The sequence below is a fragment of the Schistocerca gregaria genome, chromosome 5 (assembly GCF_023897955.1).
Source record: "Schistocerca gregaria isolate iqSchGreg1 chromosome 5, iqSchGreg1.2, whole genome shotgun sequence".
NCBI classification, from domain to species: domain Eukaryota; kingdom Metazoa; phylum Arthropoda; class Insecta; order Orthoptera; family Acrididae; genus Schistocerca; species Schistocerca gregaria.
Window position 1 is genome coordinate 241,019,433 of NC_064924.1, and position 27,851 is coordinate 241,047,283.

At 42.6% G+C, this 27,851-nt stretch overlaps 1 protein-coding gene across 1 annotated transcript in view; it reads right to left on the reverse strand.

The window, feature by feature from the left end:
• LOC126272030 (collagen alpha-5(IV) chain-like) overlaps positions 1–27,851 on the reverse strand; it is a 545,215-nt gene that overhangs the window by 165,002 nt on the left and 352,362 nt on the right. Inside the window, exon 3 of the mRNA XM_049974535.1 lies at positions 9,218–9,262. Within this exon, the coding sequence (XP_049830492.1) occupies positions 9,218–9,262 (45 nt within the window). The remainder of the gene's footprint in view (positions 1–9,217; positions 9,263–27,851) is intronic.

Sequence of the window (27,851 nt, forward strand, 5' to 3'; positions counted from 1 at the left end):
TTGACTGATAGACAGACACTTTGTCGTTCATACGGATCTTCCGTTTATAGTCTGCTGCTCTGCTGTTTGAGTGGTAACGCTGATTTTGCTTTTAGAAACATTCAGTATGAATCTCCACATTGTAAAATATTTAAGTGGTTTGCCGATATCATCAGTTGGAGTGTTTTCAGCACTTCTGAACTCCTTGTGCTGAACCGCAAGTGCTAGATTGTCAACATATCTAAACTTATTTGCTCTTCTTCAGGTTTGTCATCGCTCTGAAATGTCATACAGGCATGTTGCTCCAGAGCTGAATTCCGTTATCGAAGAGGACGCCATGTATCGCATCAAACTGTTACTAGACGATCGCATGATGCGAATCTCCATTCCCAAAGACCATGGCAATCACCATGTCGTACACCGCAACACCATGGTCTCTGCAACAGATAGGCAAGAAATCATGCAGGATGGACGTCCCACGATTAGCGTCGGGTGTTGTTCACGGATGAAACTCGGATCTGTTTGTACCCTAATAATCGCAGATCACGTGTCTGATGAGAGCCCGGTAATATTCCTCCAACACTGTGATCCACATGTGCAACCAGGTGGTGGTGTAGTGATGTTCTGTGCTCCTCTCGTGGTTGTTGAGGACATGGTCGTTGAGGTCGTGGTTGTTCAGGGCAATGTTCTACGTAACAGCGACGAGATTTTGCAACCAGCAGTGGCAATATTTTCGTAACAATTTCATCTTGATGTTTAACAGCTCGCGCTCATCGTGTCATCCTCGCGAGCACTTTCCTTCAGCACGCTAAGATTACCAGAATGGAGCGGCCTGCCTTTTACCCGGATGGGTACCCAATCGAACATGTGTGGGATCGGTTGAAACGAGCTGTTTTGGAGGTCGACAACTTTTGGATTCCACCTGCCTTTCAGTAGACCGAATTGTTGGCTTACAGAACTCTGGGAGTGAAATGAATACTACCGCCAATAGGGTGGTATTGCATTTAGTATATAATATTGCTGTGTCCCAGCCATGTTTAAACTTTAAACTAACTGTCTTTCGAATAGGTCTTTCAGTCTGATGCTGTTTCCCTAGTAAGAAGTCACTGTTGTTACTCCTGTCATTAAAAAACAAAAAACTAGGTGTGGTGTTTGGTTTGGAGCTTGCAGAATGTTGCATTTTAACGATGAAGTCATATCGATACAACAGGTACCAATGTGAAAATAACAACTGGGATGAGTTTGCAAGCATTAAAATGTAAATTTAAGCTACTGAGGAAGGACAACTTCGTACACATACAAGACAAACATTTGTCAAGACATTTGTTTGGAGAATTATAAATCATGGGTGTGAATTCTGGACGTTTCAAAATCAGGACAGTTGAAACTGGAATTAGAAGAGATGTATCTGTGGGGAAGATAAAAGAAACGTCCTCAGTGGAGATAATACCCTACGACATAGCGCTGCAAGAAATCAACTAAAAAATAACTATGTGGAAAACCGTAGAAATAAGGATAAAAAGTAATTGGAGACTTTTCACAACAATCTCATGGAGAACGTCTCTGAAGCAGAGATGATTGGGAAATTAATCATAGTGTAGACCCAGGGCTTCACTGGCATCTAGCATAATCAACAGAATGAAATTTAACAGCTACAAAAAAAGGCAAAAATAGAGAGAGAGAGACAGAAGGATGGCTACGTTAACAACGCACAGTAAGTACAATTTCCTTTTCAGTGACCAGAGAGAAAGTGAAGCTAGTGACTTCACCGATTTGATATTCATCGTTTTCCCGCGGAAGGCAAGTGAGGGCCAGCGTAGAAGACGAAGCGAGATGAGATGAGACGAAAAGAAAGGAGATGACAGAGCTCCCCGATAAGCTATCGCGGCGGAGGGGGTCGACGGCCGACGCCGGAAGCGCCTGCGGATGTTTCGCAGACGGCGTTCCCACAGCGACAGCGCCTGTCAGGACCTAACCATCTCTGCGACTGGGATCACCTCCTACTGGACAGCGCCAAATACGGCGCTATAGCCAGCTAGGATGTTGTTGATGCACACGGAGATTATCCTCTGGCCTCTTTCAAGGAAGGCAGTCCACAAGTTTTTCCATGTATGCCATATGAAACAAGCCATTCGTTGATATTCAGACCTTGTAGAATTACCAAACTGGGCGGGTTGTGATTGCTACATTTCACCCACTGTTCCATACAATCCCAGACAGTTTCTGTGGGTTTAATACCGGGTTATTTAGTGGGCCTTTCGAGGTGCGGTGCGGTGCCTGAGTGTTCCTCAGTCCAGGAGAGTATGCTTGAAACCTTGTGACCACGGATGTTGCCATCTTTTAAATGGAAATCTCCACCAATAATGTTGAAATAAACTTCCTGTTTAATGGTTACAGTGACCTGATTGAGTAAGCCCAAATTAACGTACGGAAAAACACCCTCAAAACATGACAGAACCACGTCCAGCGTCAACTACTCGCCCCATACACTGCGAGTTAAACGCTTCATCGAGCAGTCGGACAACGTAATACGATTCCAGTAAACTACTGTCCAGTTTTTTTGTTGTCTGGCTCTTTTAAAAAGTAAATCTTTGCGTGCTGCTCTGAGCAATGGCTGTTGGACCGATGGTTGGTTTGGGGGATGGGACCAAACAGCGAGGTCCTCGGACGGTCCCAGCTATTGGAAGCAGCAGACACATACAAATACCTGGGTGTAACACTTTGTAGGGGTATGAAACGGAATGATCACGTAGGCTCAGTCGTGGATAAAGCAGGTGGTAGACTCCAGTTTATTGGTAGAATACTGTAAAAGTGCAATCAGTCTACTAAAGTAATTGCTTACAAATCACTCGTTAGACCCATCCTAGAATACTGCTCAAAAGTATGGGACCCATACCTAATAGGAATAACAGCGGATAGTGGACGTTTACAGAGAAGGGCAGCACGAATGGTCACAGGTTTGTTTGATCCGTGGGAGAGTGTCACAGAGATACTGAAGGAACTGAACTGGCAGACTCTTAAAGACATACGTAAACTATCCCGAGAAAGTCTATTAACAAAGTTTCAAGAACCGGCTTTAGATATTGACTCTAGGAATATACTACAGTCCCCTACGTATCTCTCACAGGGATCGTGAGAATAAGATTAAAATAATTACTACGCTCAGAGGCATTCAAAGAAGCATTCTTCCCGCGTTCCATACGTGAATGGAACGGGAGAAAGCCCTAATAACTGGTACATTGGACGTACCCTCTGCCATGCACCTCAAGCTGGATTGCAGAGTATAGATGCAGATTTACGGAGGTATTCGACACTAAATTTCCGTTGCATGCAGTTACCCACGCAATGTTCGCTCGGAAACTGGTTGAGATGGACATATGTTCACTGACAGCAGCAATTCCTGGTTGGTTTAAAATCTGTTTTCATTGACAAGATACTATATACTAAATGCGATACCAACCTATTGGCGGTAGTATTCATTTCACTCCCAGAGTTCTGTAAGCCAACAATTCGGTCTACTGAAAGGCAGGTGGAATCCAAAAGTTGTCGACCTCCAAAACAGCTCGTTTCAACCGATCCCACACATGTTCGATTGGGTTCCCATCCGGGTAAAAGGCAGGCCGCTCCATTCTGGTAATCTTAGCGTGGTGAAGGAAAGTGTTAGCGAGGATGACACGATGAGCGCGAGCTGTTAAACATCAAGATGAAATTGTTACGAAAATGTTGCCAATACGGACCCACTGTTGGTTACAAAATCTCGTCCCTGTACCGTAGAACAGTGCCCTGAACAATCACGACCTCAGTACATGTTGATTAAAATATTTTTATGACCACTGTCATATTTCTTCAGCATACCTTGCAGGCGTTACTACATCAAGAAATCGGGTAACTTCATTCACGGCATGCCCAAACACCACAGCTCCTTCCTGCTCTTCTGCCATTACGCCAGCGGTGGTGGGTCACATGACCGGCCAGTACGAGTTGTGCACCATATATATCACCCCAAAGTGACCAGCGTGCTCTTTTCATAAGATGGCTAATATTGTGTTCTGTGAGCTTATTTACTAACGCGAAGGAATTAAAGGAAGATTAGGATTTATCATCCCGTTGGCAACGAGGTCATTAGAGACGGAGCACACCCTCGAAATGGACCAGCATGGGGAAGAAAATCAATCTTCGCTTCTTCAAAGAAACTCTCAAAATGTATGGCTTAGCGATTTAAGGAAACCACAGAAAACCTACAACCAAGCGCGGATCCGAACTCTCAAAAAAAAAAAAAAAAAAAAAAAAAAAAAAAAAAAAAAAAAAGTGGCAAATTTCGACTGTAATGTTGCAGTGTACCCAGCCAAGCCATTTATATTTAATTAGCGGTCAACTTAACCACTTCAGCTATCCGCCCTCGCTCCTAGACCGACTCAAACCTCCACATGCCGCACTGTTTACATCCTTTTGCAATAGGCCACTTTATTCATCGCCTGATGCTTGCAACATTACTGGATTTCCGTAACAGGGAGAATGAGACGACGGGGAATCGTGAACAATGTTTTGAACATCGCATGCCCAGCTAGGCTTGTAATACTTACAGTAATTGTATGTCTGAAAGAACATACGTTGTTGACGATCCATAACTGAGGACCGTCAACAATGTATGTATATGTTTTTTGAGACACGCAAGCAAGTAATCTTGTCCTCTTCGCCATTACCAGCTCAAGAGTCACGCTGACCTGCTTTAATGTGTTACGAACTCTGGTATGGGTACAAAACCTAAAGGGGTTTCCTCTTTTTACCATTCTACATGTGAACTTCATTTCTGTGATTGTTGTGACCGTACCTACCATAGTTGCACTGTTAGGGGCGTCTTCACATGTGATATTTTTCCGCTCACTTCTGTCTGTGAGCATAAAATAATTTCTGGTGCGATACAGCTTAATTTAATCCAAGGAGAAAAATTAGTAATTACCAAGAATGAAATACAGTGTTTATTTTAAATAAATCTACGCAGCAGAATAATCTCCTTTGAGAGATTACATTTCGATGATAAGTGGCGGGTGTCTCCATGTGCGAACAGAAGCTAGGACCTCCCTTGTCACAGCGTCGTGCAAGATACTCGGTCTCCTTTCCCACTCCGATCTTGTACTCCGTCTCTAATGATCTCATCGTCGACGAGACGATTAATTCTAATCTGTCTCCGTTATTCTAATGCTTCTACATTGCATGGCTATGACCTCTTCATTGACGGGGCGTGAAATCTTACTCTACCTTTTCTTTAAGATTACCAGAAGTGTTTAGTATATTTCATAACCAGAGGCAGTAATAGAAGCAGGTTATCCTCGTTTCTGCCAATGTTCAAGGATCAAAATTCCGATAGGCCAGATTGGATAAACTGTTTTTTCAATTCAAATGTCCTTTATAAAGGACGCTGTGCATGGTAACTTGTATTACGGGCAGTAAATTCATTGCTGTACCATTCTCCAAGATGCATCTTTTTCGAAGTATTTCATGTAATGGTATGCCTTGCTTTCTTCATCTACTGACTGTGAGACGCTGTAAAATTTCACCCATTCTCTACCTGGCTACGCACAGTCATGCCACTTCGTTCCAGGTAATTCATCTGTCGCATCGCTCCCCCTGACATGTTGTTACGCGATTATTTTTTCCCTCGCTCACAGTGGCCCTGCTTTCATCTGGAAGCTGGGGTCTTCCGACGTGTTCATACAGTGAGACAACAATCTGTTTCGTCGCCTTCCCTTCAGTACACTATCGTTACAAGGTGTATGAGCAAGGGTCTGGATTACGGACTCCTGAAGATTAATGTTCGTTTCTTGTTCCTCTTATGAGAAGCCTTACTTTAGGAAAAAAATTACACACAGGTTCCGCCGACCGGTGTGGCCGAGCGGTTCTAGGCGCTACAGTCTGGGACCGCGCTTCCGCTACGGTCGCAGGTTCGAATACTGCCTCGGGCATGGATGTGTGTGATGTCCTTAGGTTAGTTAGGTTTAAGTAGTTCTAAGTTCTAACCTGAGAAGTTAAGTCCCATAGTGCTCAGACCATTTGAACCATACAGAGGTTCATCCGCGGTTGCTTTTCTATACGGATATGATGCTCTGTATGATAGTGCTTGATTACAAATATACTTGTCGCTTCTTTCATCTCTGGATGCTTTGTTGTGGTGCAAAATGCCATGCCTCATCGTGGATCAGAGACCACGTTAAGCTGCATAATGTAGGCCGTGCACAGCAACAACTAGCCATAATACGGCTATGCTTTATCGCTCTGAAAAAGCATTGTTGCCGGTTTCGAATTCATATATTCATCGTCAAATTGCTTGCATGCTTTTGTTAAAATACTTCGAGCGTTAGTTTACAAATTAACTGCCCTAGAATAAACAAATAAATTACAGTTTCAAAGGTATGACAATGATGGATGCGCTACCAACTCGTGTTGGGAGGCAATTTACATGAAATGACAGCTTGGAACATCTGTTTTCATCGTCTTTCTCCAATAGTAACATTCATGTTATTCTTCATTAATTTTACCTACAACCACAGCAGTCTTCATTATTATTCATGTTCGTTAGTAATAGCAATAATTGTAGAAGACCACTGTGAGTGTACGCGAGAAAATGAAGAACAACACGGGAGATGAAGTTTCCTGTCAGATTAAAAGTGTGTTATGGACCGGGACTCCAGTTTGAGACTTTTGCCTTTCATAGGCAAGTGCCGATGGACTGATCTGTCTTATTTTGTTTTGTTTTTTTACTAAATCTTTTATTGAATTAACATGCAATGATTTACAAGGTTTTAGATAGAGTGGCGCCTATGTTAACCATTATCAGTATATCTTTAAAATTATTTACAGTAAGAAAAGAATTACTAATAATAATCATGACGATGAGGGATAGTCAACTGTAGCAGTGAACATTTTGTATTCACAAGAACATTATTTTTTTTAAAACATAAATTGTTTACGTTCTTCTTGCGAAACATTTTCTTTATGATATGGTAGTACAATGTTTGATTTTCTTCTCGATGAAAATAATTAGAGAAATTAAACAGCAGAAGTGCCAAATTTGCTACAGGATATAAATTTTTCACTAAAATTCTTATGTGTTACAAGCAAGTGAAGAAGTGACTTTAAGTTAATAATATGGATGATTCACTCAGCACGACTCACGGTTCGCCCTCAAAGCCTATTTTCGCCTGTACCACATCTGCCACCTTCCAAATTTCATAGCTGTTCTCCTACTTTCCTTGGAGGACTAGCACTTCTGGAAGAAAGGCTATTTCGGAGAAATGGTGCAGCCACAGCCTATGGGATTGTTTCCAGAACAGTCGTCAATGCACTTTTTTGAGAAAGATAAACGTTCCAGATTCGAGTCCCAATCCGTCGCACAGTTTTAATCTATTAGAAAGTTTCAAATCAGCTGCAAATCCGCTGCAGAATGAAAATTAATTCTGGGAACATTAGTAGTATTCGCTGGAGAAAGACGATGAAAACAATAATGTTCCAGGTGGTCATTTCATATAAGATGCATTCTAACACAAGGTTTTAGCACAACCATCATTGTCATACTTTTGAAATTGTGAATTTTTGTTGTTCCTAGGGCGATTCATTGCAAACCAGTGTGCTACGTGTTTTGATAAAAGCACAAATGTCGTCTGACATTCGAAACATCTAACAGCGGTTTTTCAATAAAATAAACCAAAACCATTTTGTGACTGGATGCTGTTGTAACTATTACATGTCTGTACTATATACAGCTACTGCCTAATAATGTCGTCGTTTGGCATAATAGTTTTAAATTACAGCTTGTCTAAATTGGCTGGGTAATGCAGCTCAGTGGCCTGAGGGAGGCAACGGCATATAACCTCGATCAGGAACAAGCATAGTGAATCATTGCGGTGTTCGATCAAACCTTTTGATTGAGGTAAATTTACTTGCGTCAACATACTCATTTGCACTTTCTATCCAGTCCTCTTCAAGGGTAATTGTGGCGCTGTGTTCTCTTGAGAGTAGAGAGTACAGGCAGTTCGTTTGCTAACATTTCATGTTCTCTTCCCTTTCACTGGATGCCACAGAACAAGGTATAGATACAGGAAATTAACATCTTATTGACCGTCTACGGAGACGCAAGGGCGTTGAACTCCCACGGCACGAGTGAAAGAACATAAACCGCATCCGAACAGGACAAGGAGCGTGTGTACACTAACTGCACAAATGGAGTAAGCATTCCAACTTAGATTGTGGAGCATTGGACCAAACCACCCGGCACACTGTTGAGGACTGTAAACTGAGAGGCAAACTGGATGGTCCAAACGACTTTTTTATGGCTACAGCATCAAGTCTCGACTAGAGAAAGAGACTGGATATTCGCTTGTAACAACTGTTTCTTAGTTTAATGCACATTCGTATTTAAGTCTTGTTCTTGTTTTCTTGTACTTTTGCACGTATTTCATGCGTACTGCTTTACGCTAAATAAATAAATCACGGAGAATTCTTGTAACCAGAAGAACGAATAAAGGACCGCCCGAGGACGCCTTGCGACCTTGCTAAGGCTTACTTTCGAATTTTTCCCTTGTTCTACGGCTGCTCCAGTTTATTAACAGGTGTTCCACGTACGTTAGCTGCTGCACTGGTAGAAAACGTTACATTTGGAGCTAAATTATTTCGACAGGGTCCATTTATTCATATGCGTTATTGTGTACCAGAATAGAGTAATAAAAAGTTTGCTAGTTTACTCGTTAAGAAACAACTTTCTATAAATATCTTTTGCGTAATCTAAGAGATTCGATGGCTGATGGTCAAATCCTGAAGAATTAAAATTGCGTGCGTCGGTATTTTCTAAAAATGTAATGTGATTATTGAGGAAGTTTACCGTGATATAGCCTCATTTGAATTGCATTAAAATCTTCTAGGATTTCTTTCCCTGTAGAACCGCAGTGTGTCCGTGACTTTTCCGAAGGCATGTTTCCTCTCTCGTAAGTAAAGGGAGAGAATATACCTTCCGAAATATCGTGGACACACTGGGGACTGACGCAGCAATAAACCCGAGGAGATTTCATTGCAATGAAACATGAAGCTCTAAATGTGTCAAGCTGGAACGTGCATTTTAAATAAGATCCAACTCCAATTTTGACTGATTTTGGAGCAGTAGTTAAGCGAGCATTATCAGACACCCAGATCCGAAGAAACTGTACAATGTGAATAATGCATGAATGGCCAATGTGGCGATGCTTACCGGAATTCCAGGAGGTCCCCGCAGGCCAGGCATCCCTGGATCACCCTGAAACATAAAGCAAATTCAGTTTAATATACATCAACATTGCTAGATAAGGGTATTAAGTAAATCAAGTTTATATTACCATTCCGAAGATACAGTGATACCAATATTCAAGGAATTAAATTGTATTGGTGACTGTATTACAAAAATCTGATAAAACACAGCGCTGATATAACTCGGCTTTCAAAAAATTATCTAAAAATTTGCCCACGGTTAGTACTCCATATCAATGTCATTTGATATGTATTCTCACTGCGTATCGCGATGTGGGTCTGTAGCAATGTCGTGGAAAGTTGAGAATGTACGCGAGACATAACAACTGATGGCTTTCCTAGGCGGCGGAGGAAGCAATCTGTTAGAGGGTACTCTCCTAGACATCAATCGCTTCCGGTCACTGTTTTTCCCACATCTTCAAGACTACCCTTTTCAACAAGGAAGGCCATTACATGAGGAAAGCAAAGAGAAGGCTGCATTCAGTCGCAGATGTCGTTCCGTGACAAATATATTTAGTAGCTGAACCTTCCAAATTCTTGCAGTGGATACGGAAACGCCCCTATAGCCAATATAATTGTACTAGTTCCTTTCGTTTTTATCCTCTGGGTTGAAACCTGGCATCAAATTGTGTGGTCAGAAGTCTTTCGACACTGCACTGAATACATTGAGACCTTAGGATGGATATCAGATAATATTCTGTATAGTAAAATGTATATTAACGTTTGTGGAAATTTGCAGATTGCAGAAATAGTGACCCCGACGAATCCATTGGAGAATGTGTGTGTAAAAAAAGACGCTCTCTCTTATGTGGTCGGAGAAGTCAGTGCAAGGGACAGTACTGTCGGTGAACAGCTGCTAAGTTAAATGGAAACTTCAAAGCAAGTACTTCATGCCTCTTCGACGTCAAAGAATACAATTCTGGCATCTGATTGCAATTTAGGACAGCAGAAAATGATCGGTTTACGTGAAATGGATTTGTCGTAACTACTTTCTTTTTCATTCTGTACCCTGCAAGGCAGATCAAGCTGTTTGAGGTCCAGCCTATCGTAGAATCTCTGTTCTTTGCAGCCAAATACCATGCGAGCTAACTGGGAGAAAGAGGGCTTCCCAATTGCGAATAAATAGTAAGTAATTACCAGATACGATATTTGCCTTGCCTTACATCCAAAGGAAACCATGTCTCACATAAAGATCAAAAGTTGGGTGGGTGTAGAGAAAGTATGTGGACAGAAGGGAATATATATTCGAGTGTGCACTGTTTTATGGCACATTTCGTCTCGTATAGGGTACGCTGCTGCCACTACAGTATTGCGAGTGTGTAAACAGTGTATAAACGAGGGTCGTGAGCTTTCCCCTGACATGCGACATACCGAACAGTGTGGGATACAGCTACTTGGTAGTTTGTTCTGCAGCGTCTTTCACAAAACACTGTTGATTTTCCTATTCTGGCATCCAAACAGCATGGTGGAGATTCCTCATGAATATATCCACGCCCTCTTTCATTCCATGGCACAAAGTTTAGGGCATTGGTTCCCATGGTATCACATCTTTCTGTGACCATTGCCCCTGAATGACTAACCTTTCTGCATTTTCATCTACAGTGTCATCCCCATATATTCCCATTACTCCACTATCGGAGGCCAAATCTACTTTTCCATTAAACGTTTTACTCTGCGGGCGCTTATCTTCTCTGGCACCCTCGTCACTTTTTCATAATACTCATCAAATTTCACAATACGAAAAAACTGCTTTGTGCACTGAAAATAACCTTAGAACCAAGAAATTTATTTTTCAACGACTCAAGTCACGAAAATATCTGCTAATAGGATTCATTAATGTCGACAAGTAATGACTATTGCGACTGGGCGAACCGCAAAAGAAATAAACAAAATAGGACATATTGCATTGGGGGGGGGGGGGTTGTCAACTAAATACGGTTTTCTAAGCAATGTTTACAAAGTGTTTGAAACCTATATTTTACTATCAGTTTTTTTTTAAATTTTGCCTACGAGATTTTTAATGTGAAATCCCTACAAAAATGAAGGTTTCTCAGAGGGAAATGGACAGATGAGTGTTGGGAATTTATAGGAAAGACGAGAAAACAAATGGAGAAAGTAAAAGGCGAGTGAAGGACGTAATTAATACTGCAAGGGTGGGCGGGAGGGACACGTAGCTGAGCGAATGGAATCCAGTTGGACAGAGGAAGCTCTTTGGTGCATTCCGAAAGAAGAGACCTAATGGGAGGTGGCCTGAGCACATGTAGCAGGGGACATGGACGTATGCCGCTGGATTCCACATTTCATGAAGACCTTTGGAGGATGGATTAATCAAGCAGCGATGCCAAACTATTGCTGAATATTATATAAATTTTAAGAGTCTAACAAAGTAGTGATAATAGAGATTTAACAAAATAGAGTTGTGACCCAACAGTAAATGAATCCTTCTTATTTTAACTCTTGAGAAATGTTCATTTTACTCCCTCTGCTTTATAGGTTCTTTTCCAACACGTGGGATCTCCACACTATATGGTACGAGACTATCCACAGCTCTGTAATGTTCATCAATTGTATATTGTCACGAACCTTACAGTGGTGCAAAGTTCATTTTAGTCAAGCATATCCTACTTCATGTCGTTGGTTTCACAAGTATATAACTTATGTAGATCGTGAATAGAAGCAGCACTGCGCCACTGTTACTTCCAGCTGTTATTTTAGCGCCTGCTGATAGGCATTTCGCTTTCATTACAACGCAATGAATTATGTCAGTCAGCATCAGCGCTTATCCTACAGGCACATACGTAACTCATTATAAATAGTGTGAGGAAAGCAACATTGCAACGGAAGATGACATGACTTTATCTTCTGGCGATAACAGGTTACTGCAGCAAGTGAAGTGAAGCGGGCTGCCACGTGGTGTGTATACAGCGGACACGTGTCGCGTGCAGAGGGCGTGCGCCGATACACTTGTTTATGTGGACAAGAGATTAGAACCTTCTGCGCAGGCGCGTGGTGTTAGGAGACAGTTTTATTCAGCTGGTTCTAGGATCTGGAACCACGTAATTTCCACACACCCCCTGTCCGCTCTTAAACACTGTGAAAAAATTTATTATTATGTCAGAACAGCTCTATACAGCCAACGCCATTATTTAATTCTTATTGACAGCACTGATGTCAAGACATGCTATAATTGCATTCATGTGTGAATGCATCATATTTCCGAAGCTGACCTTGTGCTCTCAAGTTTCTCTGCCATAGTTCACTGTATAGTATAGTATTAATTATATTGCCTGAGAAAAATAAGTGAAGCATCCATAAAACATAGTTGCATGTCAGCTTAAATTCATACACGCACACATCATCGGTGGGTATGTAAATGATTAGAGTTGCAATTCTCTGTGACAGGTACAGTGGCCAACAGAGTGCATTAGTGTTTTTCGTGCATTGGCTTCTCACCAGACCTGGTAGCGTACATAAGAGGCGAGAACGGGGTCAGATTTTGAGCGATCATTGCCAACGATACGGAGATGCCGCGTACTCGTGTGAGGCAACGTTATCAGCACTTGTTAGGGTCTGATAGGATTTCCATTTTGGATTTTCATTTTGCCGGCTGTTAGAATTGTGCCATATCCGGATTTTTGGGGCATTCGGATGTGACAGTGGCCCGATGTTAGACTACATGGGAACACGAGGGCGGGAGTACTCGTTAGGGAGGACCACCGTATTCTGCATCAAGCTCACCGTAGCCCCTTCACATCTCCGCCTGCCATCTGAGAACAAGTAATCGGGTCCTTGCAACGTTCTGTTTCAGCCCGCAAGATTGTTTCCTTTCTAATCTATTGGTCCGATAAAATACCATTTATTGTTCCAATAGTAAACATCTCAGCGTTTATTCTCGAATTAATTTCCATGTCTTGTTTTCCATCTTGTGTGATACTGACTCCTAGATATTTGTACTCTTCAGTGTGTTTAAAGGTTCCTATCCCTTTTTCGAATGTCAAATCTTGATTTGTGTCTCATACTACCATATATTTTATTCCTGTTGACCTAAGGTCCCATTGTTTACACTCCTCTGTTAATTTCCTGATAATGTGCTCTATGTCTTCTTTATCTTGTGCCAAAATTAATTGGTCATCAGTAAATTGTAATGAATATGTCGTAATATCATTTAATGGGACTTCTTTGTTTTTATATTTTATTTTCCAGTTTTCCATAGCTTTTTTCTGTACGCATTTTGTAAAATGTTACTGACTGACTGCATCCTTGACGTAATCCTTTTGTAACTTTAAATCCGGATGAGAGATAATTTTGTATTTTTGTTCATGCTATAGAGTTTTCGCAAAAGTTCCGAGTTGCTTTAATTGTCATGGAACTAATGTTAAACGTTTCTAAGGCTTTCCACAAGTTACATATGGGTATATTATCATACGCTTTTCCTGTGTCTACAAATACTAAATGAAGGGGTTGATTTCTAACTTTTTCTTTTCAATTCTTTGTTGCAAGCAAAATATATAATCTATAGTTCATCTCCCTGCTCTGAAGACAGCTTGTTCCTTGGCCTTCATTTCCTTAAATTCTGTTTCTAAAAAATGTGTGATAATCCTTCCATAAAGTCTGCTAAATACATTAGTTACAGTAATTCCTCTATAGTCCTCGCACTCATTTTTTCTTCCTATCTTGTGGGTTGTTGATATAAATCCTACTTTTCGGTCTTCTGGTATGACCTCGCCATTTAAGAATTTCTCAAAAAGGCTTCTCAAAAGTTCATGTAATTTATCTGCATTTATATTCAGTTAGTACTCCCACAATTCCAGTAGCACTTGCTTTTTTTAAAGTTTTAATTGATTTTTTGCTACTTCTGTGTCCAGTGAAATGCTGCCGTTATTTTCTGTTTCTTCTATATCGTTATTAATGGTATCCAAAAATTCTCCTCTGTTTTCAGTCAGTAATTCTTTGAAGTATTATTCCCAAGTCTGGATACTAATGTAGTTAATTTTCTGAGTATCTTTAGAATTTTTTCTCAATGTTTTCAAAATCTTCCATGCCTCTGAGGTTCTCTTACCTTCAATTAGATTATCCATTTTATTCCACGTATTTTCCCAACCCTTATTTTTTGCTTCTGTCACCATATGTATATCTGTATTGTTAAATTCTGTTTCAGTTAACTTTTCATCTAACCTTTCATTTTCTAGACTATGTACATTATACTTTGGGGTTTTTATTTCAATTTTAAAATCTTCCTCCTCATTAACAATTTCTTCTTTATTTTTTATATTTACATACGGAAACATAATTTTATAGTTAACCAGATGTGGTCACTCTGGGTTACATCTCTGTAAGCTCAGACGTCTTTTTTTAAAACTATTATTTGACGAATTATTATCTAATCAGTCATTGATTGGAATTAAAGTGTTTCCTGATTCCATGGATAGATATGAACTCCCCTCCATCAAAATGTGAGACCACTGATTTAATCACTGCTTCATCTCACTCGATGCAGGCCCGTACAGATCTAAGTTAGTCATTCTGGACCCGTTCACAAGTTCTCTTAGCAAATATTTTACCATGTTTATTGTATCCGCTGGCAAGCACATATCTAGCACAATTAAGTATGGGCAGTTCTCAAGTGTTTTATAAATGCCTATCAGCATAAGTCGCTATTAAGTACTAAGACTGCGACCGATGGTCCTAGAGGCCTGGTCCCTTCAATACCACAAACCTACTAAGATTGCCTAAGAAATTCGATGGGCAGAATTATAAAACAAATGGAACAGTAGATAAAAACAAAATACCTTGTTCGCTTTAAAAACTGCCTCAATTGGCCACAATATACTTAATGGAGCGTTTATAACAAGAAACTTCAGCAAAGGCTCCGTTTGGTATCAAATGAAGCAACCTTTGGACGACTGGCGGAATGCGACGCAGACAGCAATGCACAGCGGCCGTGATGGTTGCCTACTGCGCTCCGGGTCGAACTGTGGGAACTGCGACCCATCTCATGTGATGAGGATTTGAAGCAAAGATAGATCTCCGTCCCATGAGTGGAGGAATAATAAGGGGAGTTGTCATGACGTCACAAACTTGAAGCCGACGTCCGCCATTTTAGTAGCTGCAAACATTAGCTTCTGAAGGTAGTGCTTTGGTAAAAAATGTCAGCTTTTGTGTTTTACAGGTGTGTTAATCATACTGATTACAGTCTGAAGCCTAAAGGAATCGCATTTCATTCGTACGTGGATTCGTTCAGATGATATTTTCCTTTATATAAATGAATTTTGGCTGCGCTGTTTACATTTACTGAAGTTGTTTTATTTCTGTCATTTGGCTCGAGGTTTCCAATCAATGCAACCCGAAAACCTTTCTGTGTGGACGCTGTGAGTTGGAAACATTGAAAATCGACCGAAAATACAAAGATATGCCCTCTGCATTTTCGGAATGAGAACAGAGACAATATCAATTTCGTCAGCATGTACTAAGGAAAATACTGGGTTACAAAGCAGCCTTTTCACATCGTTCAGCTCTCTTCTTGGTTGTTGTAAACGTGTAACAAAAAGAAAGTTAGTCTGACGAGGCGAAATACTTCGTATTAATGAATCAAACTATCGTTTAAGAGACCAGAAAAACGTCTGAAAATGGCTCACTGACGCTATGTTATCCGCGAAAGCACTGTAACATTTTCTTTTTAAAACAACTGTTGCGTTCGCACTACAGAAGATAAGAACAAGAAATATGTTTTGGGGCACCTAACATGATGGCGTTGTCTTCAAAGCAACGTGCAGCATAAGTCTGTAGCGCCATCTCTCCTTACTAAACCTCCATACGCGGTGACGAAATCTCCAACAGCTTCCACACGTACATTTTTCTCATGAATCAGCTCGTGATCACAAATAGGGAAGCAGTTTCCCTTCCGTCCCGGAAGCAATTGAATCTTTTATAAACACGTTTCTGGGTCTTGATTTCTGCTCGTTGCACTTGCCCTAACACGGCGTATGTCTTCGTCTCCTTTAGTTTTTTTCTTTTTTTCGAACAGTTTTGATTTAGGAAAGGGAAGAAAGATTTGTGTTTAAAGTCCCGTCGATACGAACTCATTAGAGACGGAGCCTGAATTAGGTTGGAAAAGTTGAAAAAGGAAACACGTTTCTGGGTCTTGATTTCTGCTCGTTGCACTTGCCCTAACACGGCGTATGTCTTCGTCTCCTTTAGTTTTTTTCTTTTTTTCGAACAGTTTTGATTTAGGAAAGGGAAGAAAGATTTGTGTTTAAAGTCCCGTCGATACGAACTCATTAGAGACGGAGCCTGAATTAGGTTGGAAAAGTTGAAAAAGGAAATCGGCAGTATCTATTGGCAATAGACGTTTAAATATCGGTCCGCTCGACGACAATTTTGGAAACAGTTTGTCTTTTTCTCGTGCAGCCTATTAATCTTTTGCGATAACAGCTGTGGCAATGCTCCAGTCACGAAAGAAACAGTAGACATTTAGCTCTTGCTGCAGAAGTACTGTCTAACGTGAACGAGGGATACTGGACCCTCCTTGGTGACAAAGCAGATTCTTGGCAGGAGAGGACCACCAGTAAATAAAAGGAGAGCAGAGGGCAGCTGGCTGCTCCCGCATGTCTATGGGACTTCCGCCCTCCTTACGAGCACAATTGTGGCGCTATTGTGGCCTCAATACAGAGTCCCAAGGGGTGACAACGATACCATGCACAAGAGGAGGTCGAGACCACATTAATGTAACGATATCTCACTTCTGGCAAGAAGGAAGAAAATGACATGTGCGTAGCTTAATCACCCCTAATTTCTTCGGATCATATTTTCTGTTTAGTGATTTTTTAAATCATCAACCTTTCCACAGAGTTGATGTCAACTATTTGATGCAGTAGCAACACATCGGCCCACTTAGATGCTGTTTCGACTACGCTGCAGAAATTTCACTGGGAATCCCTTACACAACCTCCAAGCAGTCCCGATCTCTCCCTATGCGATTTCCGTATTATTTTTTAGGCCACGAAGAAAGACATTCGTAGCCGTAGATTTCATTCGAACGAAGAGTTGCACGCCTGAGTACAGTCATGGTTCCGTAGGCAAAAGCGAGGACTTTTCTATGAAGACATTGACCGTAATGTCTCACAGTGGCATTTAAGCATAAATAGTTATGGCGATTACTTATGAAATAATAAACTGGTTACTTATTTTTCCCATCTGTCTCGTTTTCATTTGATTGCCCCTTATATTTCTGTAATATCTGAGCAGTTTCTCTGACGTTCCACGAGTAAAGAGAAACCAGTGCTCCGCGTTTCATATACCACATTTCCCATCATCGGTTAATAAGCACTCTGCCTCAGCTCTTGACGTCTCGCTGCTTCTTACTCTTATTAGTGTCATTTGTTCGAGGATGACAAGTATACGTCAATAAAATTATTTTTGAAAATAATCGAGTTCATTTGTAGTGAACTTGTTAACACCTGGGAAAGGGTGCACTTCTGATGGCAGGAATGATGTCTACTGAGCATGATTTTGTTTCCCATCCGTGGATGGGCGCGTGTTTGACGTTATGAACTTATGAATCAGTCGCAGAATTTTTTCTATAGGCCGCCAATGGCGATAACACGATGTTGTGAATGTTTACATTCTAGTAACCTAGTGTGTGCGAACAAAAGCATGATTCTTTGCCGAAATCATGACTGGATAATAATAAAAGTTACCTGATGAAGTAAATTCTGCTCTTTTATGTAACAAATGCAATTACTTCTGTTACAAGTGCAGTTTAGATGCAGAAACATAAAAGAATCTACATTATCATTCTTGTTTTTAGCGCTCAATATAAAGTTCTTCACAACGACCAAAGGTAACACTTTCTTCAGTTTCTTGTTATTACTGATAAGTGCGAAAGCTATTTATGAAGAAGAGAAACATGTTGTAAATAGGCTCGGCAAAGTAATGACGAGGTGTTTGGTGTTGTTTGAAATTGCGTTTTCTATTGCTATGTGATAGCTCTGTATTATTTTTTTGCTCTAAAACATCCGTCTGTTTCAGGCTAAAAATCAACAATTTTGTAATAAAAGCTGAATCAAATATTGACAGTTTCAATTTTGCCATAAATACTGTTTATTTTTAAGTAACAGACAGAAGGATAACTATCCAGACAAAAATTTGCCGTAGGTTACGCGGCTCTTCGTATAGCCTCACTCAGTTTTTAGACGGTTCATCGCTTCCTGTTAACAGGGAGTCTAGTAAGATACGCAAACAAAGCGATCGAAATGAGGTAACGCTCGACATGTATACAACACATCTAACGTATAAGTAACGCAGCTACGATCATAACTGAGAAAAGCTACAAGAAAAACTACCGTACTCTAGGCTACTCTTGTGATTAGACTACGGTAGTTTCATAACTCTACCCTAACAACGCCGGATTACCCATAGCGTAGTTCTAACAGTTCTTCTTTCTAAAGATATAAGAAAAATCTCGTTAAACGCCGGATTAAATACATCGTAGTTTCATATTACATGCATGCTAACCGATCTATTAGTGAAACACCGTTTACGATCGCTACCGTTCTAAAGACAAGAGAAAACTCTAATTGGTGTTATGCACGTAATTCAATGGTCACAATCCGCTATACCCTAGTTGATACATAATTAACGCTGTAGTATTGTTGCAAGACCGGATCTCAATTGAATACACTTAACTGTATTCATTTCTTGTTCCTCCTTCCTCTACTAATCTTAATTGTACGAAGATTTCTCAGTAGCTCCTGCAAAATATATAACATGGAATTATTGGGACGTTGTATGAACAGACTGGAAAAGCAGAACGTTAATATAGCAATGTGGCTGTGAACCATGGAGAGGTAAGGTAGGTGGGCATACATGACAGTACGAACCTTGACAGTTTCCCTTTTACATATGACGTATTGTCCGTATCATCTTTGATTTTTTTATCCGTTTATGTCTGTGTCTTTCAGTGGATCGTTTTCTCTGCCACTATCCTGTTAAAGTAGTCTTTGCTTTCCCTTCTTTTCTCGTCCTTTGAACGAAGACCAAAGCTATGGAACACACGCGCGCTCTTCGTAGAAGTGGAAAGCTCGTGGTTTGGACCGACATGCCAACACAACCGTAAAAGCGAAAGAAATAGTCCGTCATCTGCCATCGCGGGCCGGATTTATGAACATATTCCTGTTTGTTTTAGAGGGTGGCCGAGGGGAGGCGTGTGAGACCGGCGTCCTAAAAATAGCGCCGCTGCAGCGGACTCCGGCGTCGGTTCGCGGCTCGGCGGTACACAGGCGGGGCCGTCAGCGCGCCTCACCCGCGGACACCGAAATAGCCGGCGCTGCGCATGTCCTGGCCATTCTGCGCCGACCTCCACGGGACGCACCAAGCAACGCACCACACGACAGGAAATGGCCGCCCGTTTCCGGACCTTCCAACCGTGACACAAAATTTGTGCGTCTACTGCACTACACCCAGGGATCTGCGCTATTCCGGACTGCAGAAAGAGGGCTCGGCTCGGACAAGGATGGGCGTGACTTATTTACAGAACTATTGCAGCAAACAGCTTGAGTACTTTAGAGAAGGCACGAGAAATCCATGTGTGGATGGCCGGTTGGGGATTTGAACCCCGTTCCTTCCACAGGCGTGTCCAACGTGTTAACTACTACGCCCCGTCGCTCGCTTTTACGAACATAAGACGATAATAATTCAAAGACGTTTTGTTGTGTGTATATCGACACTTGTCCCCCTGTACCCCACACGCGCCAAAGGGAACAAAGCATATCCTCGTCAAGATGGTAGTTTAGATGACGAATGCTCGACTTCGTTTTATTGTGAGAATTTTTAGCGAACCGTAACTCATCTGCGAAAGAGACGGTATATATAATGCTAGTGCGGCTCATTCTTCAGTACTGCTCGCATGCTTGGGATTACCACCAGTTCGGATTACAGGGAGATATCGAAGAAATTCAGGGACGTGCTGCTAGATATGTTACCGGTAGGTTCGATGAGCACGCAAGTATTACGGAGATGGTTAGTGAACTAAAATGAGACACTCAGGAGGGGAGCTGATGCTTTTTTACCGAGGCGTAAATTTAGAGAACCGGTACTTTAGGTCGACTGGAGACGGATTCTACTGCCACCAAGATACCAGAGATTAGGACTCGAACGAAGGTTTACAAACAGTCGTTTTTCCCTCGCTCTATTTCCGAGTGGAACGGGAAAGGAGATGAGTACGTGGTACCGTCCGCCATGCACGTACGGCAGCTTGCGGAGTACGCATGTAGATGTAGATATATCAAAATGATCATCACTCACCACTTCCACACCTTTCTCCCTCCGCCCTACTCCATTTAGGGACGATGCATGAACGTTCCGTGGAAGCGTTGTGAGACTTACAACTGCGGTATCCTTTAGCAGCCGCGATGTATGTAGAGCTGTTGATATGTTCTCTGGCCACCGATTAATGAGCCAAAGCACTGAAACTTCCTACCGCAAAACTGAATGCTGCCTGGTGGTGTTGCGGGCACGTCGCGCATTCAGGAAAGAACAAAAGCGGAGCAGAGAATAATGCGGATCATTCTAGAGGACAAGGGCCGCAGATGGGGAAATCTGTTGACATAAACTACTTAGGCAAAGGGCGGATTGTTATTCCGACCGCATGGGAACGAGCACCTTGGAAACTGCGAATCTGATTGCTTGTTCCCGTGCTACTGGCATGAGCATGTGTCGAAAGTGTTGAAGGACCGTGACACAACGGGTAAGCGACAGCGTATTGGACGTCCATATCTCATCACAGAAGGTGGATGTCGGAGGTTTACAGGCTCTGTAAAGCAGAATAGGCGACGGTATGTGGCAGATCTGTTCACAGAACACAATGCTGGTGCTGGCGCAAGTGTTTCATAGCACATCGTTCAGTGCACACTGTTGAAGATGGGGCTACCCAGCAAATGGACTTCTAAGGGTTCCCATGTTAACGCAACAGCTTTGTCAGTGGGCACAAGATCATCGAAACTGAGCAATGGATCAATGGAAACGTATAGCTTGCGAGATGAATCACGTTTCTTGTTACATCGGGTCGATGCTCGTGTTTAGATACGCCGTCATCAGGGGAAGGCTGTTCGATATATGCAACGTACCACGGCCGCAGGCCTGTGGGGATGGTATTGTGCTGTAGGAGACACTCGCCTCGGTTTCCGTTGCACCTGTGGAATGAACTGAAGGCATTATGACAGCTGAAGGTGGTTGTAGGCCACCTGCATCCTTTCGTGATTGATGACATTCAAGTGGCATCTTCTAGCACGATAATTGTCCGTTTGACAAGACCAGACTCGAGCTATCTGAACATCTCCCTGCGCAGACAGTCAATATTCGCCAAGTATTTGCTCCTCCGTCTTATCTCAGCCCGCCTGCTGGAGCCTAAATTTACTGCGTACAGTGATGAGGCAAAACATTATGACCAGTTGCTTAATAACGTGTTGATCCATCTTTGGAACGCAGTAAAGCAGCGATTCTGTATGGTATGTATTCTGTTTCTCTCTGGTTGGCCTTACGTAGCTTAGAGCGTAAGGCTAGTGCAACACAATGCTAAAATAGGGATTGCTTTCAATAATTTCAAAGAATGTCTTCTAAATATAACGGTGGGTTCCACAGATGAGCCATCGTTTACTGTCCCACACGTTTACCAGCAATGGCAGACCCCCGTTCAACACAGAATTCATAACAGAAGTAGAGGTAAAAAAACGACCATGGTGGACTGGGACAGGCGATGCAAGCGCCGACTCGTTGCTAGAAACTGTTTCGCCTCGATGCTGAAATTACTGCAGGACGTCAACGCTGCTCCTCCTCAACCCTTTTACAAACCAACAATCAACCACACGACCATCTGGAACAGAGGTTAACACGAGGGATTTATTCCTGCCAACTAAAGTCGTTACCGTGGTAAAAGAGACATCACGACTGGATCGTTGAAGGATTCGAACGTATTAACTAATCAGACAAGTTTTTGCCTTATGATGCGTGATATAGTGTATATAACAAATCGCCTTCTGCGAGGTCTCTGTGCCAGCTGGAAGATGTTCTGTGATATTTTACGGGTTTTACCATTTTACAATTATCTGAAAATGAATCCTTCAGGTGAGCTGACTTATCTTTTGGATCATAAAGGCTTCATCGAACTACAGGATAAACAAACTTAGCTCTCTTCCGATCATCTTAATGAGGAACATAACATTATTAGCTGTGTCCTCGTTTCATTCGAACTTTCAAAAATATTTAGACGTCTGGATTGACATGAAAATTTGTTCCGGTAATTTGTATGTCGGTCACCACAACGCATAGTATTTCAAGATAATTGGCATGAGAATGTGCAGAAGCTGGTCTTGCACTTGGCCAATGAACACTGGGGACAATATGAGAAGCCTCACTGCTCTCCTGAGCAAGGTACTCGAGGAGGCTGCCTTCGTCCAGTCTGTTATCGTCAAATGTGTACCAATGTCGTGTTGACGACTAATGGCTGTCACGCATTGCTGTGATGGTGGCATTAACGATGCGCTTGGAATGATTGAAAAAGGATGAAACTACACACATAAAAAAAAACGTTTTGCATCACTTCGATTCCGAGAGTTCCGGAACCTGTACAGAAAATTGGAATAGAGATCAACATACACATCACTACCGACCATTTTTTGCTCATGAAAACCACACATTGCATGTTGTACTACCATACAGCGAGACTTTCAGTGATGGTGGTGCGGATTGCTGTACACACCGGTACCTCTAATACCCAGTAGCACGTTTTCTTGCAATGATGCATGCCCGTATTCGTCGTGGCATACAATCCACAAGTTCATCAAGGCACTGTTGGTCCAGATTGTCCCTGTCCTCAACGGCGATTCGGCGTAGATCCCTCAGATTGGTTGGTGGGCCACGTCGTCATAAACAGCCCTTTTCAATCTATCCCAGGTAATTTCGATTGGGTTCATGTCTGGAGAACATGCTGGCCACTCTAGTCAAGCGATGTCGTTATCCTGAAGGAAATCATTCACAAGATGTGCACAATGGGGGCGCAAATAGTCGTCCATGAAGACGAATGCCTCGCAAATAAACTGCCGATATGGTGGCACTATCGGTCGGAGGATGGCAATCAAGTATGGTACAGCCGTTACGGTGCCTTCCATGACCACCAGCGGCGTACGTCGGCCCGAATAATGTCACCCCAAAAAAATAGGGATCCTCCACCTTGCTGCACTCGCTGGACAGTCTGTCTAAGGCGCTCAGCCTGACCGGTTTGCCTCCAAACACGTCTCCGACGATTGTCTGGTTGAAGGCATATGCGACAGTCATCGGTGAAGAGAACGTGATGCTAATCCTGAGCGGTTCATTCGGCATGTTGTTGGGCCCATCAGTACCGCGCTGCATGGTGTCGTGGTTGCAAAGATGGACCTCGTAATGGACGTCGGGAGTGAAGTTGCGCATCATGCAGTTTGCGCACAGTTTGAGTCGTTAACACGACGTCCTGTGGCTGTACGAAAAGCGTTATTCAACATCGTAGTCTTGCTATCAGGGTTCCTCCGAGCCATAATCCGTAGGTACCGGCCATCCACTGCCTAAGAGAGGCATGTCATCGACAGATCCTGTCTCTCTGTATCTCCATGTCCGAACAACATCGCTTTGGTTCACTCCGAGACGCCGGGACGCTTCCCTTGTTGAGAGTTCTTCCTGGCATAAAGTAACACTGCGGACGCGATTGACCCGCGGTATTGATCGTCTAGGCACGGTTGAACTACAGACAACACGAACCGTGTACCTCCTTCCTGGTGGAATGACCGGAACTGATCGGCTGTCGGACCCCCTCCGTGTAATAGGCGCTGCTCATGCATGGTTGTTTACATCTTTGGGCGGGTTTAGTGACATCTCTGAACAGTCAAAGGGATTGTGTCTGTGATGCAATATCCACAGTCAACGTCTATCTTCAGGAGTTCTGGGAACCGGGGTGATGCAAAACTTTTTTTTAATGTTTGTAGTTACCTCGAACAGGACCAAGAGAACAGTCGAGCATGATCCCTTCATCGAAACGGTGCTACACTCATTACTTTGTTTCCCGGGACACTGTGCAGAGGTATTGGGTTCAAGCCCGCACAATGGTTCACAAAGCTGTGATTTAAAAATGTATATCGACTTGCGTCCTCTTTTCAGTTCGAGTGCCACCGCACGAGCGAGCTTTTGAGTACATGTCTAAGTGCGCAATGTCGGGAAGAACAAACCGCTAAAATTTCTTGAATAATCAAGCCAGTATTGCACTGACCTCACTACTGCCTTCCAACTGTTCCTGTGTGTGTGTGTGTGTGTGTGTGTGTGTGCCGTACCGTCACAGCTGCATCGCTAGGCCCAGGACAAGGCGGCAGCACGTGGTGTCAAGTCTTTCGGTCCATTGTCTGGTTAGCATCAGTTGTCTGTGGACGTGAAGCTAGACCCCCGCTGCGTGGCTGAGAGACGGTCGCGGCGCACGTGCGGGTCGGGTCTTGGGAGTGCGCACTGTGCTCCAACGGGACTGCGCCGGACCGCATCCGAAAGTCCTTTCATCCACCCGGACAACACGAAAGCCTTCTGCATCTCGTGCGCGTCACTCCTTTTAAATTGCTAAGCAAACGGCACTTTACTGTTGTTAAGCCGGGTCAGTTTCGTCCGTAGTTCATCAGCATCTAACGTTCATCTGTTTACGTGTCATATAACGATGATGATATGATAATACGTCGGTGTGGTCGCACGACAGGATGGTCTTTAGCACGTGTACTACAGATTTATGAGACGACTGTAAAAGGGGGGGGGGGGGGGGAAGCCAGAGAAAAGAATTTAAAGAAAACAGCAGAGTGTTGTAACTGGCTGATTGATGGAATAAAAGGGATGAGCCAACCACTGCGCCATACTTTAAGCTCTTATATTAGGATCCATAAACGTCACAAAGTTTGCAAATCTTCACCATACTCGTCTCGGCATCAGCTACCATAGAGGGCAGACTCCCTTCCGCCCTTTCGCTCTTCCGAAATTTATAGAATTATGAGCTATGCCAAAAACTAGTTTAGCTTAATAACGATCAAGTGCAGCTTTACCATAGACAATATGTTTCTTATGTGACAATAAGTATAAAAGGCAGTCAAATGAAAACGAGACAGCCGAGTGGTTCTAGGCGCTTCACCCGAACCGCGCGACTGCTACGGTCGCAGGTTCGAATCCTGCCTCGGACATCGACGTGTGTGATGTCATTAGGTTAGTTAGGTTTACGTAGTTCTAAGTTCTAGGGGACTGATGACCTCAGATGTTAAGTCCCTTAGTGCTCAGAGCCATTTGAACCATTTGAAAACTAGACAGATGGAATAAAAGAAATTAAACTATTTATTATTTCAAAAGTAATCGCCATATCTGTTAATACATTAATCCCACGGTGAGACAAGAGGATCAGTGCTTTAATGGAAAAATATTTGCAGTTTCCCACAGGACCATTATGTACCCAGCCTTGCACCTCTTTGTCGGAAGCAAATCGACGGCAGCTGATGTCTTCTTCAGGGATCCAAAAATACGGAAATGGCATGGAGAGAGATCGAGAATGTATAGACGACGCATAGGTCTTTCCAGTGAAACGTTTGCAGCGTACTCGATACAACCTTGGCAGCATGTGCGCATCGCCGTCGAATTGCTTGAGACGAGGAGATTAAAGCCAGAGTACAATCATTGTTCCGTAAACAACCGCAAACATTTTTTCGTGTGTACATTAACCGTCTTGTCTCACAGTGGGATAAATATCTTAACATTTATGGCAATTACTTTTGAAATAATAAACAGATTATTTACTATTTTTACATCTTTCTCGTTTTAATTTTACTGCTCCTTATACAATCCTATTCAGTTAACGCTTTTCCGCGCCGGATTAGGCGAGCGGTTTGAGGCGCTGCAGTCATGGACTGTGCGGCTGGTCCTCTCTCGGGCGTGTGTTTGTCCTTAGGATAATTTAGGTTAAGTAGTGTGTAAGCTTAGGGACTGATGACCTTAGCAGTAAATTCCCATATGATTTCACACACATCAGTTAACAGTTTCCTCTGTTACAATCGCGTTACTGTGACTCAACTCATTGTTAGAACACCTGTGAGTTCATGTCCTATCTGAAGAAGAGAATTGACGTTGTTCTTCAAGTATTGGAGTAAAATTGGGAAAAACGATACAACTATAGGCTGTACACAACTGTTATCACCTATAATAACCAACAAAAACCCCTAAACTTAAATAAATAACATGAAGAAAAGCTCTTTAGAGGCGTTTTCTTGAGATATGAAGCATTAAGTATACAAAACATCAGTCTGTGCACAGTCATTCTAATGGTAAACGTTATTACTCTGCCACTTGTTGTGCGACATGTTTCGGAGCATCGTCAGTATGACTGGAGTGTAACTTTGTCTCACAGCATCTTTCAGGTCGTGAGTGGTATCGTAACAATATTGTTAAGCGATACCCTTTTGAACTCCCTTGCCTGGCCACCTCGAAGCCAGATCTCACCGTATGTGGTATCCACCGCGGGGGTCGCTAAAGCGCATCGTTTCAAAAAACCCTTACGATTCCACTGCCGGCCTGAAAAGTGCTGTAAGACAAGGTTTCCCTCGAGTCACTTTTCAGGCCGGCAATGGTATCTTAACTGTTTTATGAAACGATGCTCTCAGCAGTGCTCCGGAAAATGTCTCACTGACACTGGTGGTGTATGCTCCTTTACCATGAGAATGACAATGAACACTCTGATCCTTTGAACAAGTAAGGTTCAGGCTTCAAGAACACATCTGTTGTTCATATTTAAGTTTAGGGGTTTGTGTTGTTTGTTATGGGGGGCAACGGGACTTTGTGACCACCCTGTAGAAAACCGAGAATCTTCGATGCATGCATGACGACAACCTGGAGATCTTCCCAGTCACATTAAATTCCTCCTCTGACGGCTGTGACGACACTGGAAAAATATTGAGTAATGTTTAGGCAAAATGCTGAAGAATGCTACAGATAGTGATGGTCTTATTACGACTGTAGCTTTTCTAGTATTACGTACATGCTGCAACTGTTTACAATCATTAGCTTGCCTTTCACACTTCGGAACATCCAATGCAATATGGCTATTATTTTATAATTATTTCGTTAGCTCAGCGTGTTCGGTCAGAGGCTTAGCTGTCCTCTGTAATAAAGAAAAAACTCAGTTAATGGATCAACGACAAACTGAAACGGCTGTCTTGCGACGTCCACCCCGAGTAGATGCAACGAACTAAAACGAACAAAATGAGATAAAAAAAAGCCGGCACGGTAGCTCAGCGTGTTCGGTCAGAGGGCCGGTTGGCCTCTGTAATACAAAAAACTGAGTGGAAGGATCAACCACCGAACTTGAACAGGATGTCTTGCGACGTCCGCAACGGCCAAACACAACGACCAACAACGAACAAAATAAAAAAACAGTGGTCAGCGTGACAGGATGTCAATCCTAAGCGCCCGGGTTCGATTCCCGGCTGGGTAGGAGATTTTCTCCGCTCAGGGAGTGGGCGCTGTGTTGTCCTCATCATCATCATTTCATCCATTTCATCCATCGACGC